This window comes from Andrena cerasifolii, chromosome 5 (assembly GCF_050908995.1).
Source record: "Andrena cerasifolii isolate SP2316 chromosome 5, iyAndCera1_principal, whole genome shotgun sequence".
Lineage (NCBI taxonomy): Eukaryota > Metazoa > Arthropoda > Insecta > Hymenoptera > Andrenidae > Andrena > Andrena cerasifolii.
In genome coordinates, this window is record NC_135122.1 from 15,691,328 (window position 1) to 15,706,212 (window position 14,885).

The 14,885-nt window shown below is 48.8% G+C and overlaps 1 protein-coding gene across 1 annotated transcript in view; it reads left to right on the forward strand.

Annotated features, from left to right (window-relative positions):
- Positions 1-12,772, forward strand: part of Ft (cadherin-related tumor suppressor fat) — a 93,506-nt gene extending 80,734 nt beyond the window's left edge. The window contains exons 11-22 of the mRNA XM_076812795.1: positions 311-655; positions 1,407-1,736; positions 2,214-3,329; positions 3,851-4,966; positions 5,323-5,599; positions 6,118-6,399; positions 6,497-6,801; positions 7,244-7,509; positions 8,026-8,469; positions 8,746-9,115; positions 9,409-9,624; positions 9,777-12,772. Coding sequence (XP_076668910.1) covers positions 311-655; positions 1,407-1,736; positions 2,214-3,329; positions 3,851-4,966; positions 5,323-5,599; positions 6,118-6,399; positions 6,497-6,801; positions 7,244-7,509; positions 8,026-8,469; positions 8,746-9,115; positions 9,409-9,624; positions 9,777-11,807 — 7,098 coding nt within the window. The 3' untranslated portion in view covers positions 11,808-12,772. The remainder of the gene's footprint in view (positions 1-310; positions 656-1,406; positions 1,737-2,213; positions 3,330-3,850; positions 4,967-5,322; positions 5,600-6,117; positions 6,400-6,496; positions 6,802-7,243; positions 7,510-8,025; positions 8,470-8,745; positions 9,116-9,408; positions 9,625-9,776) is intronic.
- The last annotated feature ends 2,113 nt before the right edge of the window (positions 12,773-14,885 follow it).

Sequence of the window (14,885 nt, forward strand, 5' to 3'; positions counted from 1 at the left end):
CCGGCTGAGGTGTTGGGAAATTAATAGAGAAAATTTTATTTCGATTTCTGTGGAATTTTCGATGATTTGTGGATCGATTGTAAGATGTAAATCCTGAACATTTCATCCGAAATTTGATGGAATTTCAGCTGAGCTGCGAGTCGATTGTGAGATGTAAGTCGAGAAAATTTCATCCCAGTTTCAGCCGAGTTAACAAGAATCTAGTATTGAAAGATGAACCACCTTTTAGCTACCCTGTACCGTACTGCCTCCGTGCATTCAAAACTCCTATTCGAATGATATTAAAGTTCATACTTTGCTTTCGACGCAGGTGTTAGTTGCGTCAGGATTCGACTACGAGACCGCCCCAAACTACGAAGCCTGGATCGAGGTCCGCGACTCGGACACACCCGCCCTCAGGAGCGTGGTCCAGCTCCTGGTGAACGTGACGGACGCCAACGACAACGCGCCCATAATGGAGGCGTCCATCTACAACGCGACGGTCCCTGAAGACGAGTACCCGCCGCTGTTCGTCTGCAAAGTGTCCGCGAAGGATCGCGACTCTGGGGAGAACGGACAAGTGTCCTACTACCTGGTGAACGACTTCACCGAGACCTTCGTCATCGACTCTGACACTGGGGAGATCAGTACGAACGCGAAATTGGATCGTGAAGAGGTGAGGTTTCTAAGGGTAGCTGCGCGGTCACCACAGCCGTCACTCCCTAACGCTTCAGCGAAAAAGAAACTTTAAATTGCGGGTGAAATTTCTACAGTTCCACGCAATAGTTCTTTGTAATATCAGATAATAAGAATCCATTCGATTCTTATAAATTATCTGATATTACAAATAAATATTGCGTGGAGCTATGGAAATATCGAGTACTGTATTTTAAAATTTGTATTACGAAGATTTGGGGAGGGGGGTGTAAAAGAGACCAGTGGTGATATTAAACTTTCTTCCCATTTGTACCCTTCGTGGGCACACGGGGTGTATCGCACCACAGGATATGTATTTGCCAATATTTCTGATAAATTTGGAGACCTTAATAATCACATTTAAAAATTTGGTGAATTTTAACTAAAAAATCGCTTTTATCCACGACTATTTTTTCAAATACAAATTTGAACCTATCAAAATTTACAGTTCTAAAAAAATACTGTTAGAGCATAATTCTATGAATATTACGATTGTACAATTATCACTGAAAAGTTAAAATATTAAAAAATACAAAAATGGTAACTGGAAAATGACGCGGGGGTGCAGAGAACCCCATGTGACCAATTTGTGATTATAAGAACTCTGATGTAAGAATTCTGAGCACAACTGTAGCTTATCGCTTCTCTTTTTTAAATTTGGTCTTGCTAATCTGAGGAGTCCTGGTAGCGAATTACAGAGACAAAGATTCGAGGAATGTCTGGTTTTTCAGATCGCTTCCTATGAGCTAGTCGTGGAAGCCAGGGACCAAGGCGTACCGTCGCTGGCAGGAACAGCAACCGTGTTGCTGACGGTTTTAGACAAGAACGACAATCCACCGCAATTCACCCGACTGTTCAGCGTCAACGTCACGGAGAATGCCGAGATTGGTACTTTCGTTATAAGAATCACTAGCAGCGACCCTGACATTGGCCAGAACGCGAACGTCACTTATATTTTCACTGATAATCCCGAGATGAAGTTCTCTATCGACGCGCTGAGCGGTAACGTGACCGTGGATGGACATTTGGATAGAGAGGAGCAGGACGAGTACTTGTTGAAGGTGGGCATGAAGAATTTGAAAAATCCTAAGGGGTGCTACGCAAATTATGGAAATTGGAATACTCTGAGTAGACTCACCCTATTTTAACGTAAGCCTCGTTCACGTTAGCCAAGTTACTTGAATTCAAGCGACTTGAAACTACGTCAGCCACGCGAACCTGTCATTTACTCGACTGCAAATATCCTCTCACGTTTCTTTCAAGTTTCAAATGAAGTAAAGAATCTTTCAACTAAACTTGCCTTGAAATACAACTGCACTAATGCGAACAAGGTTATACTCCAGCAAGCACTACTCATTAACAGATTTAACCACTTCAAATTTACAATTTTTTCTTAGAATCCTTACAACAAATAAACATAAAAATGCTAAACTATTATCAAGTTCTCCCTTACAGCAGTGACCTTGTTACCAATACCCAAGCCCCAACTAATTAACGAACCCTACAATTAAAACCAATAACTCTGAATCCGAACGCAGTTGGTGGCAGCGGACGGAGGTTGGCAAACAGCAACCGCCCTGACAATAACCATCCAGGACCAAAACGACAACGCGCCGGAGTTCGACGAGGAAGCGTACCACTTCCACTTCCCGGAGCTGCAGCCGCCCGTGGCGCACGTGGGCCAGGTGATAGCGATCGATCGCGACAAACAGGGCCCCAACTCGGTCATATCCTACAGCCTGCTGCAGCCCTCGGACCTGTTCACCGTGGACCCGGCCACGGGGGACGTTTTCAGCAAGAAGACCCTCCGCTACAAGCACACCCACCGCCCATCATCGCCGGAGAATCTCTACTCTCTGACAGTGGTAGCCACCGACAACGGCAAGCCACCGATGTCCTCGAAGACAGTGGTCTACGTGAGCGTCGTGGACGCTAACAATAACGCCCCCAGGTTCGAGCAGCCCTCGTATCTCTACCCTGTGCCGGAGAACTACGGGGTCGGGAAGCGCGTGATACAGCTGGTCGCCAAGGACGACGCCGACTTCGGCGTGAACGCTGAGATAAGCTACTTCCTGGCCAACGTGAACGGTAGCGAGTACTTCTCCATCGACGAGAGGTCCGGCTGGGTGTACGTTCGAAAGAGCTTGGCCAGCGTCCCGGTTGGCACCACGTTTCTGCTCAAAGCCCAAGCCGTGGACAAAGGTGTGCCCCCGCAAAAGGACGAAGTTTCCCTGAGCCTGGTGATATCCGGGAAGAACAGGCACGCGCCAACGTTCGCTGCGGGGAGCTACCAGGTCCGAGTGCCTGAGAACGAGCCTGTTAATACCACTATCTTGACCGTCAGCGCCACTGACGGAGACGACGGGCCTAATGGTATGATCAGGTACAAGATCTCCGCTGGGAACGAGAGGAGTGAGTTCTTCGTACATTCCATCACTGGGGCCGTCACTATTCTGGAACCGTTGGATTACGATCTGGTGCAGGAGTATAGATTGAATATCACTGCCACGGATCTGGGATTCGAGGTGAAGCAGGCGGTGGCTACGTTGACTGTCAACGTGTCGGATATCAACGATAACCCGCCCACGTTCAATCAGAGCGTCTATGAAGCTTTCTTGCCGGAGAACTCGCCGCCGGATAGCTTTGTGTATAAGGTAACGTAATTTTCTTGTGGGTTCCTTGGCAGTTTTAGTAACACAGGTGTGTTCTTTTTATTTGGAAGCTAGTGAAGCCCAGAGTATATTTTGACCAAAGCTGTCTCAAATATTGTGCGCTCTTTTCATTTGGAAACTAGTGAAGCTCAGAGTTTCTTTTGGCCAAAGCTCTCCCAAATATTGCGTGCTCTTTTCATTTGAAAACTAGTGGAGCTCTGAGTTTCTTTTTACCAAAGATATCCCAAATATCATGCGTGTTCTTTTCATTTGAAAATCAGTGAAGCTCAGAGTGTATTTTGACAAATGACCAAAAAAAATTCCAAATAGGTATTACGCGTGTTCTTTTCATTTGAAAACTAGTGAGCCTCAGAGTTCGCTGTCTCCAAAGCCTTCCCAAATATTATTACCCATTAACGAGGATGATAATAAGAGAATCGGGGGAGCTTGATCCACTAGAACAGACATTTTTCAGAATCCTGCACCACAGACGCCTCCTAAAGAAAGACATTTAAACATTCCAGGTGATCGCCCGAGACATCGATTCCCCCAAGTATGCCGTGGTCCAGTACAAGATCCTAGGCGGAACAGGTAGGGAGCTCTTCCGCATCCGCGAGGACACAGGCGAGATCACCTCCCTCGTAAGCTTCGATTACGAAGAAGCTAACGAGTACACCCTGGACATCGTCGCTGCGAACCCAGACTCCAACCCCCACATGGTGGGCTTCACGACTGTCCTGGTTCACGTGACCGGCGTCAACGAGTACTACCCCAAGTTCATCCAGCCAGTGTTCCACATGGACGTATCAGAGAGCGCGGACGTAGGCACCTCCGTGGGCCTAGTCCAAGCCACTGACCAGGACACCGGCGAAGATGGTCGCGTGTACTACCTCTTCGTGGGCTCCTCCAACGACCGCGGCTTCTCCATCGGCTCCGAGACGGGGATCATTCGCGTGTCGCGTCGGTTGGACCGCGAGACCCAGAACAGGGTGGTGCTGACGGTGATGACGAAGAACGGGGGAGGGATTCGAGGGAACGACACCGACGAAGCTCAAGTGATCGTCTCCATTCAAGACGGGAACGATCCTCCAGAGTTCCTCCAAAGCAACTACGACGCGACCGTCTCAGAGGGCGCAGCGCACGGGACTCGCGTGCTGACCGTCAGAGCGGTGGATAAGGACATAAGGCCGCAGAACAACCAGTTCTCGTATTCTATTATCAGCGGGAACCTTGGGCAGGCGTTCAAGGTCGACCCGCAGACTGGGGACATAGAGACTGCTAAGCAGTTGGACCGTGAGACGATACCGGCGTACGATTTAACGATAGGTGCCATTGATACTGGCTCGCCACCTCAGACTGGCACTGCGCTGGTTCATATTGAACTGTCGGATATCAATGATAACGGGCCTGTGTTCGATCCACCGGAGGTGGTAGGATATGTGAACGAAAACGAACCAGCTGGGACCATTGTGATGACGCTTAGCGCCACTGATCCTGATCTACCGCCTAATGGGGCACCGTTTACTTATAAGTTGGTTGGCGGAAGACAGAGCGATATAGTCACGTTGGACAAGCACACTGGGGTGCTGAAGACTACTAGGAGCTTGGATAGGGAAGTGATGCCGCAGCTGGATCTTGTGGTTAGTATCGTGCTGTACTAGTTTGAGGAAGATGGGTGTTGTTGGGGAGTTAGAAAAGGGTGGAGGGTTGGTGAGTCTTGTAAGTACCCAATAGCTGTGGATTTAGTAAATTTCGTAATGCGGAGATTGTGTGGGGTAAAAATTATGCTAAGTTTAATAGAAGTAGAAAGGTAGGGCTGGTGATTAATTAATTTCTAGTAAACGGGAATGTAGAACTAATTTTATTAACCAAAAACCTACGGCGTATTGTTTCATTACCACGGCGATGATTACTCGTCTTTGGTGTTTGGGATAGTTTTCCTTGTTTGGGATTGAGAGTTTCTGGAGAGATGATTTATTTGAATTGGGGTTTGCAGATCGAGGTGGAAGATTCTGGGGTTCCACGAATGAGGAACGAACACACGATAACTGTGATTGTGACGGACCAGAATGATAGCCCATCGTCGCCTAGATCGGTGCACGTGATAGTTCATTCATTCAACGAGCAAATTCCGCTGGGGAAAATTGCTGATGTTCATCCCAATGATCCGGATATTACTGGCACCTATTCTTGCAAGATACGTCAAGGATCGAACCCTAGGATTCTTAGTATCCCCAACGCTTGCGATCTTCATACGAAGAAGATAACGCCAGGTTAGTTGTTAGAGTGGTCTAAGCTTCAGAAACAAGAGCTTTTCGTGTTGCTTTTATTTCGATGGTTGGAACTTCGAATACCTTATAGAGCTTGGAACCCTCAGGGTTTAAAATTTAAGGAGTTTCGAAGGCTAAAAGTTCGGAATTTTGAAAGTTCGCAACCCTCAGAGTTTAAAATTCTCAAAGATTCGAACCTTCAGAGTCTCGAACGCTCAAAGTTTGAAATTCTGAGAGTTTAGAACCCTCAGAGTTTGGAACCCCTCGGGTTTCGAACGCTCAAAGTTTGGAACCCTCAGAGTTCCGAATGCTCAGAATTTGGAATTCTCAAAGATTCGAACCTTCGGAGTTTCGAACCCTCGGAGTTGGGAACCTTCAGAATTTGGAATTCTTAGAATTTTCAACGCCCAGAGTTGGAAATCCTTCAAATTTTCAAGCCCTCAGAAAATAAAACTCCTTTATTTCCTGAAAGTTCCAAGCGTCCAGAACCTGAAATCCCAAAATGTCACTTTCTTCCGCAGGGGTGGGTTACTCTCTAAGCGTATCAGGAAACGACGGCCGCCACCCGAACGTGGTATCCAAAGTGACCGTGAAGTTCCTCGTATTCACGAACACTACAATCGAGAGCAGCGTGACCCTCCAAGTCTCCAAGCTCACCGCCACCGACTTTTTAAGCCAAAAGTACCGTGCCCTATTAGACGTCCTACAAGAGGAAATCGACGTGGACGACACTCTCAAGATCTTCAGCCTCGGAGAGAATTCATCGGACCTCAACATTCACCTAGCAGTGGAGTCACCTCAAGGTACATTCACCTTACCATTAAAACTACCCCAAAACACCCAGCCCCCCCCCCCCCTATAATCCGCTCTAAATTCAAACGTAAACCATCCGCCCCGCAGGCTATCGCACCAAATACGAAGTGACCGAACTACTGAACCGCAATCGAGACAAGATTGCATCCCTCCTCGACGGAGCAACCTTCACAGTAGGCTACTCCCCCTGCAAGCGCATCCCCTGCGAAAACGGTGGCACCTGCAGCGACAAGCTGGTCATCTACGACGACGCCAGGATCACCGACAGCCAGGCGCTGATCCTCACCTCGCCGAGGATGATGCACGAAATGACGTGCAAGTGTCGCGACGGCTTTACAGGGGAGAGATGCGAGAGAAGGCAGGACCCCTGCTCCCCGAACCCCTGTCTGCTGGTGAGTGTCTCGATCCAGAACCCTATCTACGAGGATAGTCGAGAACCCTCTCCCCTTTTTCATCCCCGGGGCTGCATTTACCATAATGCGCACTAGGCTCGAGCTGGATCATCACTCTCTATGGAGCTACATTTTAAAAATTACTCCCCACAAATAACAATATAAAAACAGCCAAGTTATAGTTGCAAAATAAAATTAACTTCGTTTTAAATACTAAATTCAGAGAAACTGGAGGCAGCTGAAAAATTTGTGAGGCCTCATAATGATGTTGCGCCTGGAGCCTCCGAAAGTATAAATGCGGCTCTGTTCATCCCCTGAAATACACCATGCTGACTAATTTATTTCTCTCTCGATATCGTGGAGATGTTTCAACGACGATGAATTGTGTATTTAGAGCACGCTACGTATCGCTAATGCTGACGAATCTTTAACTGTTTTACAGGGAGGACAGTGTCGTAGATTAGGGTACGACTTCCAATGCACCTGCCCCATCGACCGCGAGGGGAAGCTGTGCGAGCTGGAGAGAGGCGATGCCTGCGCAAGCAACCCCTGCAGGAACGGCGGCTCCTGCAGGAAGAGTCCCGACAGCTTCAGCTTCTTCTGCTTATGTCGCGCGGGCTACAGGGGGAACCATTGCGAGGCGGTCACCGACTCGTGCAGGCCCAACCCTTGCCTCTATGGAGGCTTGTGCGTGGGAGAGAAGCCTGGGTAAGTTCCCTCAGATTTCAGGCATTCCTTACTCCTCAAGGTAGGTTTTTCTATACGCGATTAGACGCAACAAGTCAGGAATTTCAAAGTCAATTTTCAACAGAATGAAGCGCAACATCAAAAAAATTTATTCCTTTTTCTAGAAAGAGTAAGTAACTTTTTGTTGATACCCCGCTTCATTTTCGAGAAAATCAACTTTGAAGCTCTTGACGCTGCGTCCAGTCGCGTAGAGGAAAACCTACCTTTACGCAGGATGTGGAGCCATCGGCGTCCGCAGCGAGGGACAACGAGGGGGTTGGTTGAGAAAAAAATTGCTTAGTTTTAAAAAATTAATCTTTATTAAGTTTATACTAAGAGAATATTTTTATGTTTTTAATTAAATTGGCGCCACAAAATGGGCTCAAACCAGCAAACCAAGAAAAAAATCTACAGACACCCTTGGATGGACAAATCAAGCTGCAGTTCAAAATTTCAAAAGAAACACCTCCAGCATTAATCCTGAATTGTCACTCTCAGGTACAGGTGCAGCTGCCCTGAAGGTCGCTACGGCAGGCACTGCGACAGATCCACGTTCGGGTTCGAGGAGTTGTCCTACATGGCCTTCCCAGCCCTGGACTCCAACACGAACGATATAACGATAGTATTCGCCACTACGAAGCCAGACGCTCTGCTGCTGTACAACTACGCCCCCCAAACTGGAGGACGATCTGACTTCGTGGTGCTGGAGCTGGTGAACGGGAGGGTCGTGTTTTCGTACGGGGGAGCAAGGAGCGCGATCACCTCGATTACGATCAAAACCGAGCAATCTGTCGCGGATGGGGAGTGGAGGAAGGTGACGGCCACTAGGAATGGGAGAGTGGTATCTCTGAGCGTGTCCATGTGCAGGGAACACGGGGACATTTGCGACGACTGCAGGCCTGGCGATGGGACGTGCTACGCGGACGACGTGGGACCGACTGGGTTAGTAGAAGCGAAGATAATTGGGGGAATTAGGAGCGCAAAATTATGGGGAGACGAAGGTTGAAAAATTGAGGAGAAACGAGGGTTGCAAAATTCAGGGGAAATGAGGGGTGCAAAATTATGGGGAAACCAGGGTTGCAAAATTATTGCAGATTTTTGTACTTTCTATTCTTAAGAATGCGAAATAATCACCACGGAAATAGATTCACCTGTGGAAACCCTGCTCCTTCACAGTTCCAAAAGTAACGCTAACGAGTTCCCTATTCTTCTCCACAGGACCCTAAACTTCAACAACAACCCCCTGCTAGTGGGTGGCCTGGAGAACGCAGACCCAGTGCTCGAGAGGCCAGGGCAAGTGCACTCCGACGACTTCGTTGGGTGCGTACACTCGGTGTCCATTAATGGCAGAGCCCTGAATTTGTCCAATCCACTGGCCTCCCGAGGGGTCAAGTCCACGTGCATCAGGTCCAAGAAGAACCCCTGTTTAAGGGACACGAAGGAAGCGGTCTCTGTCTGTGGTGCGAATGCCAAGTGCTACGACAAGTGGCATCAAGTCACCTGCCAGTGCGGATCGCTGAGTGCGCCCAACTGCGAAGGGGCGCTGGAGCCTGTTACCCTTAGCGAGGGTGGATACGTCGAATTCAAGGTGGGTGAAATTTCTTTTTAGATTACATTTGGTGCAAGATTTATTTCGATGACGGTGGTGAAGGGATCGAATTGTAGGGACATTGTGGATAATCCCTTAGATTAGCGGAGGAGTAGGAGTGTAATTAAAATATTCCAAGTGTAAAGTCATTTGTGCTATTATACGTAAATGCACCGCGTAGGGTTCAACCGCATCATTTCTCTACAAAAATGTGAGGATGATAGGGATACCGACTCTGAAAGCCTGAAAATCGCTGTTTGACAACAGAATAAAATAACGCTGTTTGACAACAGATTTCAGAAAAGCACCGGAGGATGCAGCTGCTGGAGTATCTCTACGGAGGGTCCACAGTGTGGCACCAGAACCGATCGAAGCGAGCCATTGGCGAGGACACGAGCCTCATCGCCACCTCGTCCCCGTTTAAAACCATCGGTCTGATGTTCAGAACAGTGAAGCCTGATGGGATACTCATATACGCCGCGACCAACAAACACTTTACGTCCGTCGAGGTAAAGAACTTATAAAAAAAAACGGTTTTTAAACCCGGTTCTTAAAATCCGAAAAACTCTACTGCATAATATCTTCCCCCAAAACTTTGTTTCCTGCAAAAAAAAAGTTATTACCAAGGAACCACCAATTGCAATAAAACTCTACATTCCAGCTCCGAAACGGCCAGCTGTTCTACGCATCTTTGCTCGGATCACCCGTGAACATGTCAGCGAGCACCGAAGGTAACCTAGCAGACGGCCACTGGCACAACCTGACCTTGCACTCGTACTTCCGAGGCCTGAGACTATTAATCGACGGCGTGCAATCCGGCGAGGAGCTGGACTCGGCCGGTGTCCACGACTTCCTGGACCCATACCTCTCGGTCCTATCGATCGGCGGGGTTAGCCAAGACCTCTACTACGCCCACAGCGCTGGCGCGAGGAGCTTCGAGGGCTGCTTGGCCAACTTCACCATCAACAACGAAATCCAGCCGTTCAACGGTTCAGGCTCAATCTTCAAGGAAGCCCTGTACCACGGCAAAGTGAGCACGGGTTGCAGAGGACCAATCGGTATCAGCGCAGCGGCCACCGCTGACCCGCTCAGCATAGGGATCACCTTAGTCATCGTGTTCTTCATCATCCTACTGATCGCCATCTTGGTCAGCTTCATCGTGTTCCGCCTGAGGCGTCAGAACAAGGAGAAATCCGCGCCCTCGGTGGTGAACAAGAACACGAACGCCATAATGACCGGCAACCCTCTAGTCGGGGCTGGCAACGATAACCTCATGTCGCGACACGAGAACACTTACATCTCCGACACGTCGGACCTCCGAGGAGTGGGTCACATGGGCCCGGAGCTGATCTCCAAGAAGTATAAAGAGAGAGAGATCAATGCCACAGCTGAGCACAGGCCCCAGAGGCCGGACATCATCGAAAGAGAGGTGACCAAGTCGCCACCCATTAGGGACGAACACCCACCGCTTCCACCGCCCGCTCAAACCTCTTTACACTCCCACGAACACAACCCCGAACCAGACATGCCCGAGCACTACGACCTGGAGAACGCGAGCTCCATCGCCCCCAGTGACATCGACATCGTCTACCACTACAAGGGCTACCGCGACGGGATGAGGAAGTACAAAGCCACCCCACCGCCCATCAGCAACTACGCCAACCACCATAAGCACACCGGCCAGCAGCACAGACACGCCGGCCCTTTCCCACCACGGGCCCTACCACCCCCCAACGTCAGCCAACCCACTGGGCCCACCCAGAAGCTTCTCCAAAGCACCCCTCTAGCAAGGCTATCCCCAAGCAGCGAGCTATCCGCTCAGCAACCGAGGATCCTCACCCTCCACGACATCAGCGGCAAGCCCCTACAAAGCGCTCTTCTAGCCACCACGTCTTCTTCAGGCGGAGTAGGCAAGGACGCTTTGAACTCGAATAGCGAGAGGAGCCTGAACTCACCCATCATGAGCCAGCTGTCAGGCTCCACGGCCAGTAGAAAGGCTCCTCAGTCCAACAACGAGAACTCCGTTAACAACGTCTCATCCGGGCCCATGGGTCTCACGGCTGAGGAGATAGAGAGACTCAACTCCAGACCGAGGACCTCCAGCCTAGTATCGACTCTGGACGCTGTCAGCTCCTCTAGTGAAGCCAGAGGACCACCCACCCATGGTCCCCTGCATCTTCACAGAAGACACACCCCTCCAGTGGAGAGACTCGAGCGAAGGAACTCCTCGACCACTGACGAGAGTGGCAACGATAGCTTCACCTGCTCGGAGTACGACAACGCGTCTCTGGTGGGAGATAAGCGATCGGACAACCCCTTCGCTAAGCAGGACGACGAGGAAGTGAACCAGCGGAGCAACGAGTCCTCGCAGACGACGAAACCACCCTTACCACCCAATGTGAATTACGACGGGTTCGATAGCTCTTTTCGAGGGTCTCTGAGCACATTGGTAGCCTCCGATGACGATCTATCCACGCATATGGGTGGACTCTACAGGCCTGCTAATAACGGGTCGCCATCGACCACCACGACAGCTCTCAGCTGGGATTATTTACTGAACTGGGGACTCAACTTTGACAGCCTGGTTGGAGTGTTCATAGACATCGCGGAGCTACCGGACAGTGCCAATAGAGTTCCAAGTACGCTCAGACTGCCAGCCAGCATACCCAAACCGTCTGAAGAGTACGTTTGAAGGTTTCGTTAGGGGTGGAGACTTTGGGGACTCTTCGAGGGTAACTCAATGTGCTTAGGCTAGAAACGAGACTAGACTTTGACTTCAACCGTCAATAACTGTGAGGTGTAGAGCGATGGAGGGTAGATGAGGTTTTAGGTTCATAAGCGAATGGTTGCGTTCTGCTCCGTCGGCGAAGAGGGTCGACGTGGAAACGTAGCTTGTCTTGCCATAATGATAGAAGGATCTTCGATCGGGTTTCTGTTTAATCGGGAACCCTGCCGATTCGAGGACAACCTCGAGTGCCCCGGGGTAATTGTGAATTTGTAAATAGCCCGCGATAAGCCTAATCAAAACGAGGCTCCCGCGAAGAGCACGCGCTAGAGGTAAATGAATGGAGGGCGTGTTTCTTGGTCGAGCGCATCGTGCGTTTAAGTCGCTGAAACGCCTCGCGGGGATTCTGTTTCGCGACCTGACGAAGATCATTGCGCGACCGTATCTCGAGCTACTATAAATAAGCGTCGCAACTTCTGTACATAGAGTATCTTAACGCCCTGTGCCAGATAACCTCGATACAGTCGCACAGTGACGAACGACGTCGACTCGAATGGAGAAACGTCCTTCTCGCGCTCTCGCGTTCCTGGTGGTCGCCGTTGCGCGACGACTACGACCCACTCATTCAACTTTCTCGTGAAGTTTTATAAAATCCCGGGACAGGGCTTCGCGTGTTTCCAGAGATTGACGCGTTCTTGGGAAGGGGTCCGTTTTATAGGATTTCGCGGGGAATGTCGGACAGAGTGTAAACTACCAGACTGATTCTTCTACGTTCCCAAGTGCTACCGTAGACTATCTTCTTACCGTCAATCGTCGAAATTCTGTATATTACGCGTGAATCTGTCTGCCGTGTAAATACCGTACGCCTGAACTGTACAAAGTGTGTGAATGAAACGCGAGCGTACTACTGTATCTCATCGATCGTATTTGTAATAAACAAGACATTTGTAAAAAAATAATTTTTAGGTTTTATTGCTCCTATTCGACGGGAAAGAAATTCAAGTTGAACGATTTTACATAACTTGATCAATAATGCGCTAAAAACTAAAAAATAATTCTTTCCCTTTTTTATTTTTCAGTGTTTGCCTTTCGCAGTCGATCTTTTTTTCTTATGAATCAATTCTCCACTTAAATATCCACAAATTACGATTCATTTTTAGTAAATTACAATTATTTTTATCAACGCTCTACCCGGGACCGAAGGCCCTCGCTCGCACCGAGGAAGCAAAACTGCGGGGTGGGTAGGTTTTTCCCGATGATCCGGGGAAAAAAGCATGTCGATAATCCGGGGACCACTGTAAATGGTTGGGATATCTTTTACTTGGAATAACAGGAATAGAGGAACTCGAAGGAGAATGAAATTTCGTTAAAATAATTCTGACAGTGATTATAAAAGTGGTGTAACTAAAATAAAGTTTAAAAATTCAATTTTTTTTAGACCTTTCACTTACACCGCTTTCGTAATCACCGTTGTATTGGAATAACGCCCTGAACGCGCTTCGATTCCCTCTTATCGATTCGATACACGTCGAGCGACGAGCGGTCAATTAAATGACAATTAAATTTCGCGATCCTAACGTCGCGACGAGACGATTTCTACAGAATTCACTTCGATTCCTAATCCACACTTCCGATCGGTTAGAATGTTCAGATAATGATATCTTCATTCCCGTCATACGACGAAGAGCTTTTGAACAGCGCCTATGCGAACATTAGTCTAATCGCCGACAAAGCTTGGACCTTCGACAAGGAAGACCCCTTTCAAAAGTTGAATCAATCCCTGTGGATCCAGGTGAATTCCCTACTCGCGTTACAAACAGCGCCACGATCGTTTCACCCTAAGTACACCCTTCGCCGACTCACACATGGGTGAATCAACTTTGAACTCTGTGTCAGAAAATTCAATTCTAAGCCTCGCGTGTTGGTGCACCCAAAGTTTCACCACTCGCCTTACAACAATCTTCGACACAGTTCACTCATATCACCCCTAACACCATTCTATTCAAACTACAACCCTTGTCGACTCAAAAATGAGTGAGTAACTTTCAAATCTATTTGAAAAACATTCAATTCTAAATTTTTTCACGTGGATAGACCCAAAGTTGAATTATCCACCTTACAACAGTGTTCGGTACAGTTTACTCATATCGCGAATAACACCAGGATCTTTTAATTCAATCCACAACCTCCCCTTCCACCCAAAAGACCAACGACTCAGCTTTGAAATCCATGTGAATAAAATGTGAACCCTCGCGATTCTCCCCACGACAGAATTGTAAGCTGAGCGCAAAGTACAAGGAGAATGGCAGCTACCGGACAAAGCGCGTCCGCGACGTCATCCCCGAGTCTCGGTTGGCCAGCTACGGGAATTACGAGTACAGCGAAGATCGCGAGAGCGTCTACAGGCTCGACTCCTCCTCCTCCGTTTCCTTGTCCACTTTCTGCTGGACAGAAGTCACCGAGCCGTGGATGCTGCCAGAGGTGGAGGAACACTTTGCCCGGTAAACTTCCAGCTGCGCTCACAGCCAACCTAATCGTGAATTGTTAGCTTGCTACATCCTTCTCTGTGTCTACCCTTCGACGAGACTCTGTGCTAATTGATCTTGCCAAGCTCGGCGATAAGGATACCGACCGCCGACGATCCGTCCAAGGTGGGACGCGGCTTCAAGTCGAATTGGAACGAACTCGGGCATTGTCAACGCGCGACGCAGAAGTCGAACCCCGCGGAGAAGAGGGTCAGAGCCAGCCACGAGCTGCACTTCGCCAAGGAACCGAGCTTCGAGATCGGTAACGCAATTTGCTTCGAGAAATACTCAAGTATAGTGCCTCTACGAGCTATAGTGATTTAGGTGTCAGACCACTCCGCGGGGTCTTAACCGATATCCTGCTGGGTATGGGCCGCTAAACGTCACCTCTTGCAGGACTGTGTTTAGGGAAGACCAGGACAAAACCGGGGCCCTAAAGATTCAGGGTTACAATTTCGATTTTAATAAAATAAAAAAGAAATTGATTATCGTTATTAAAAGACAGAAAGAAAGTTTTCAG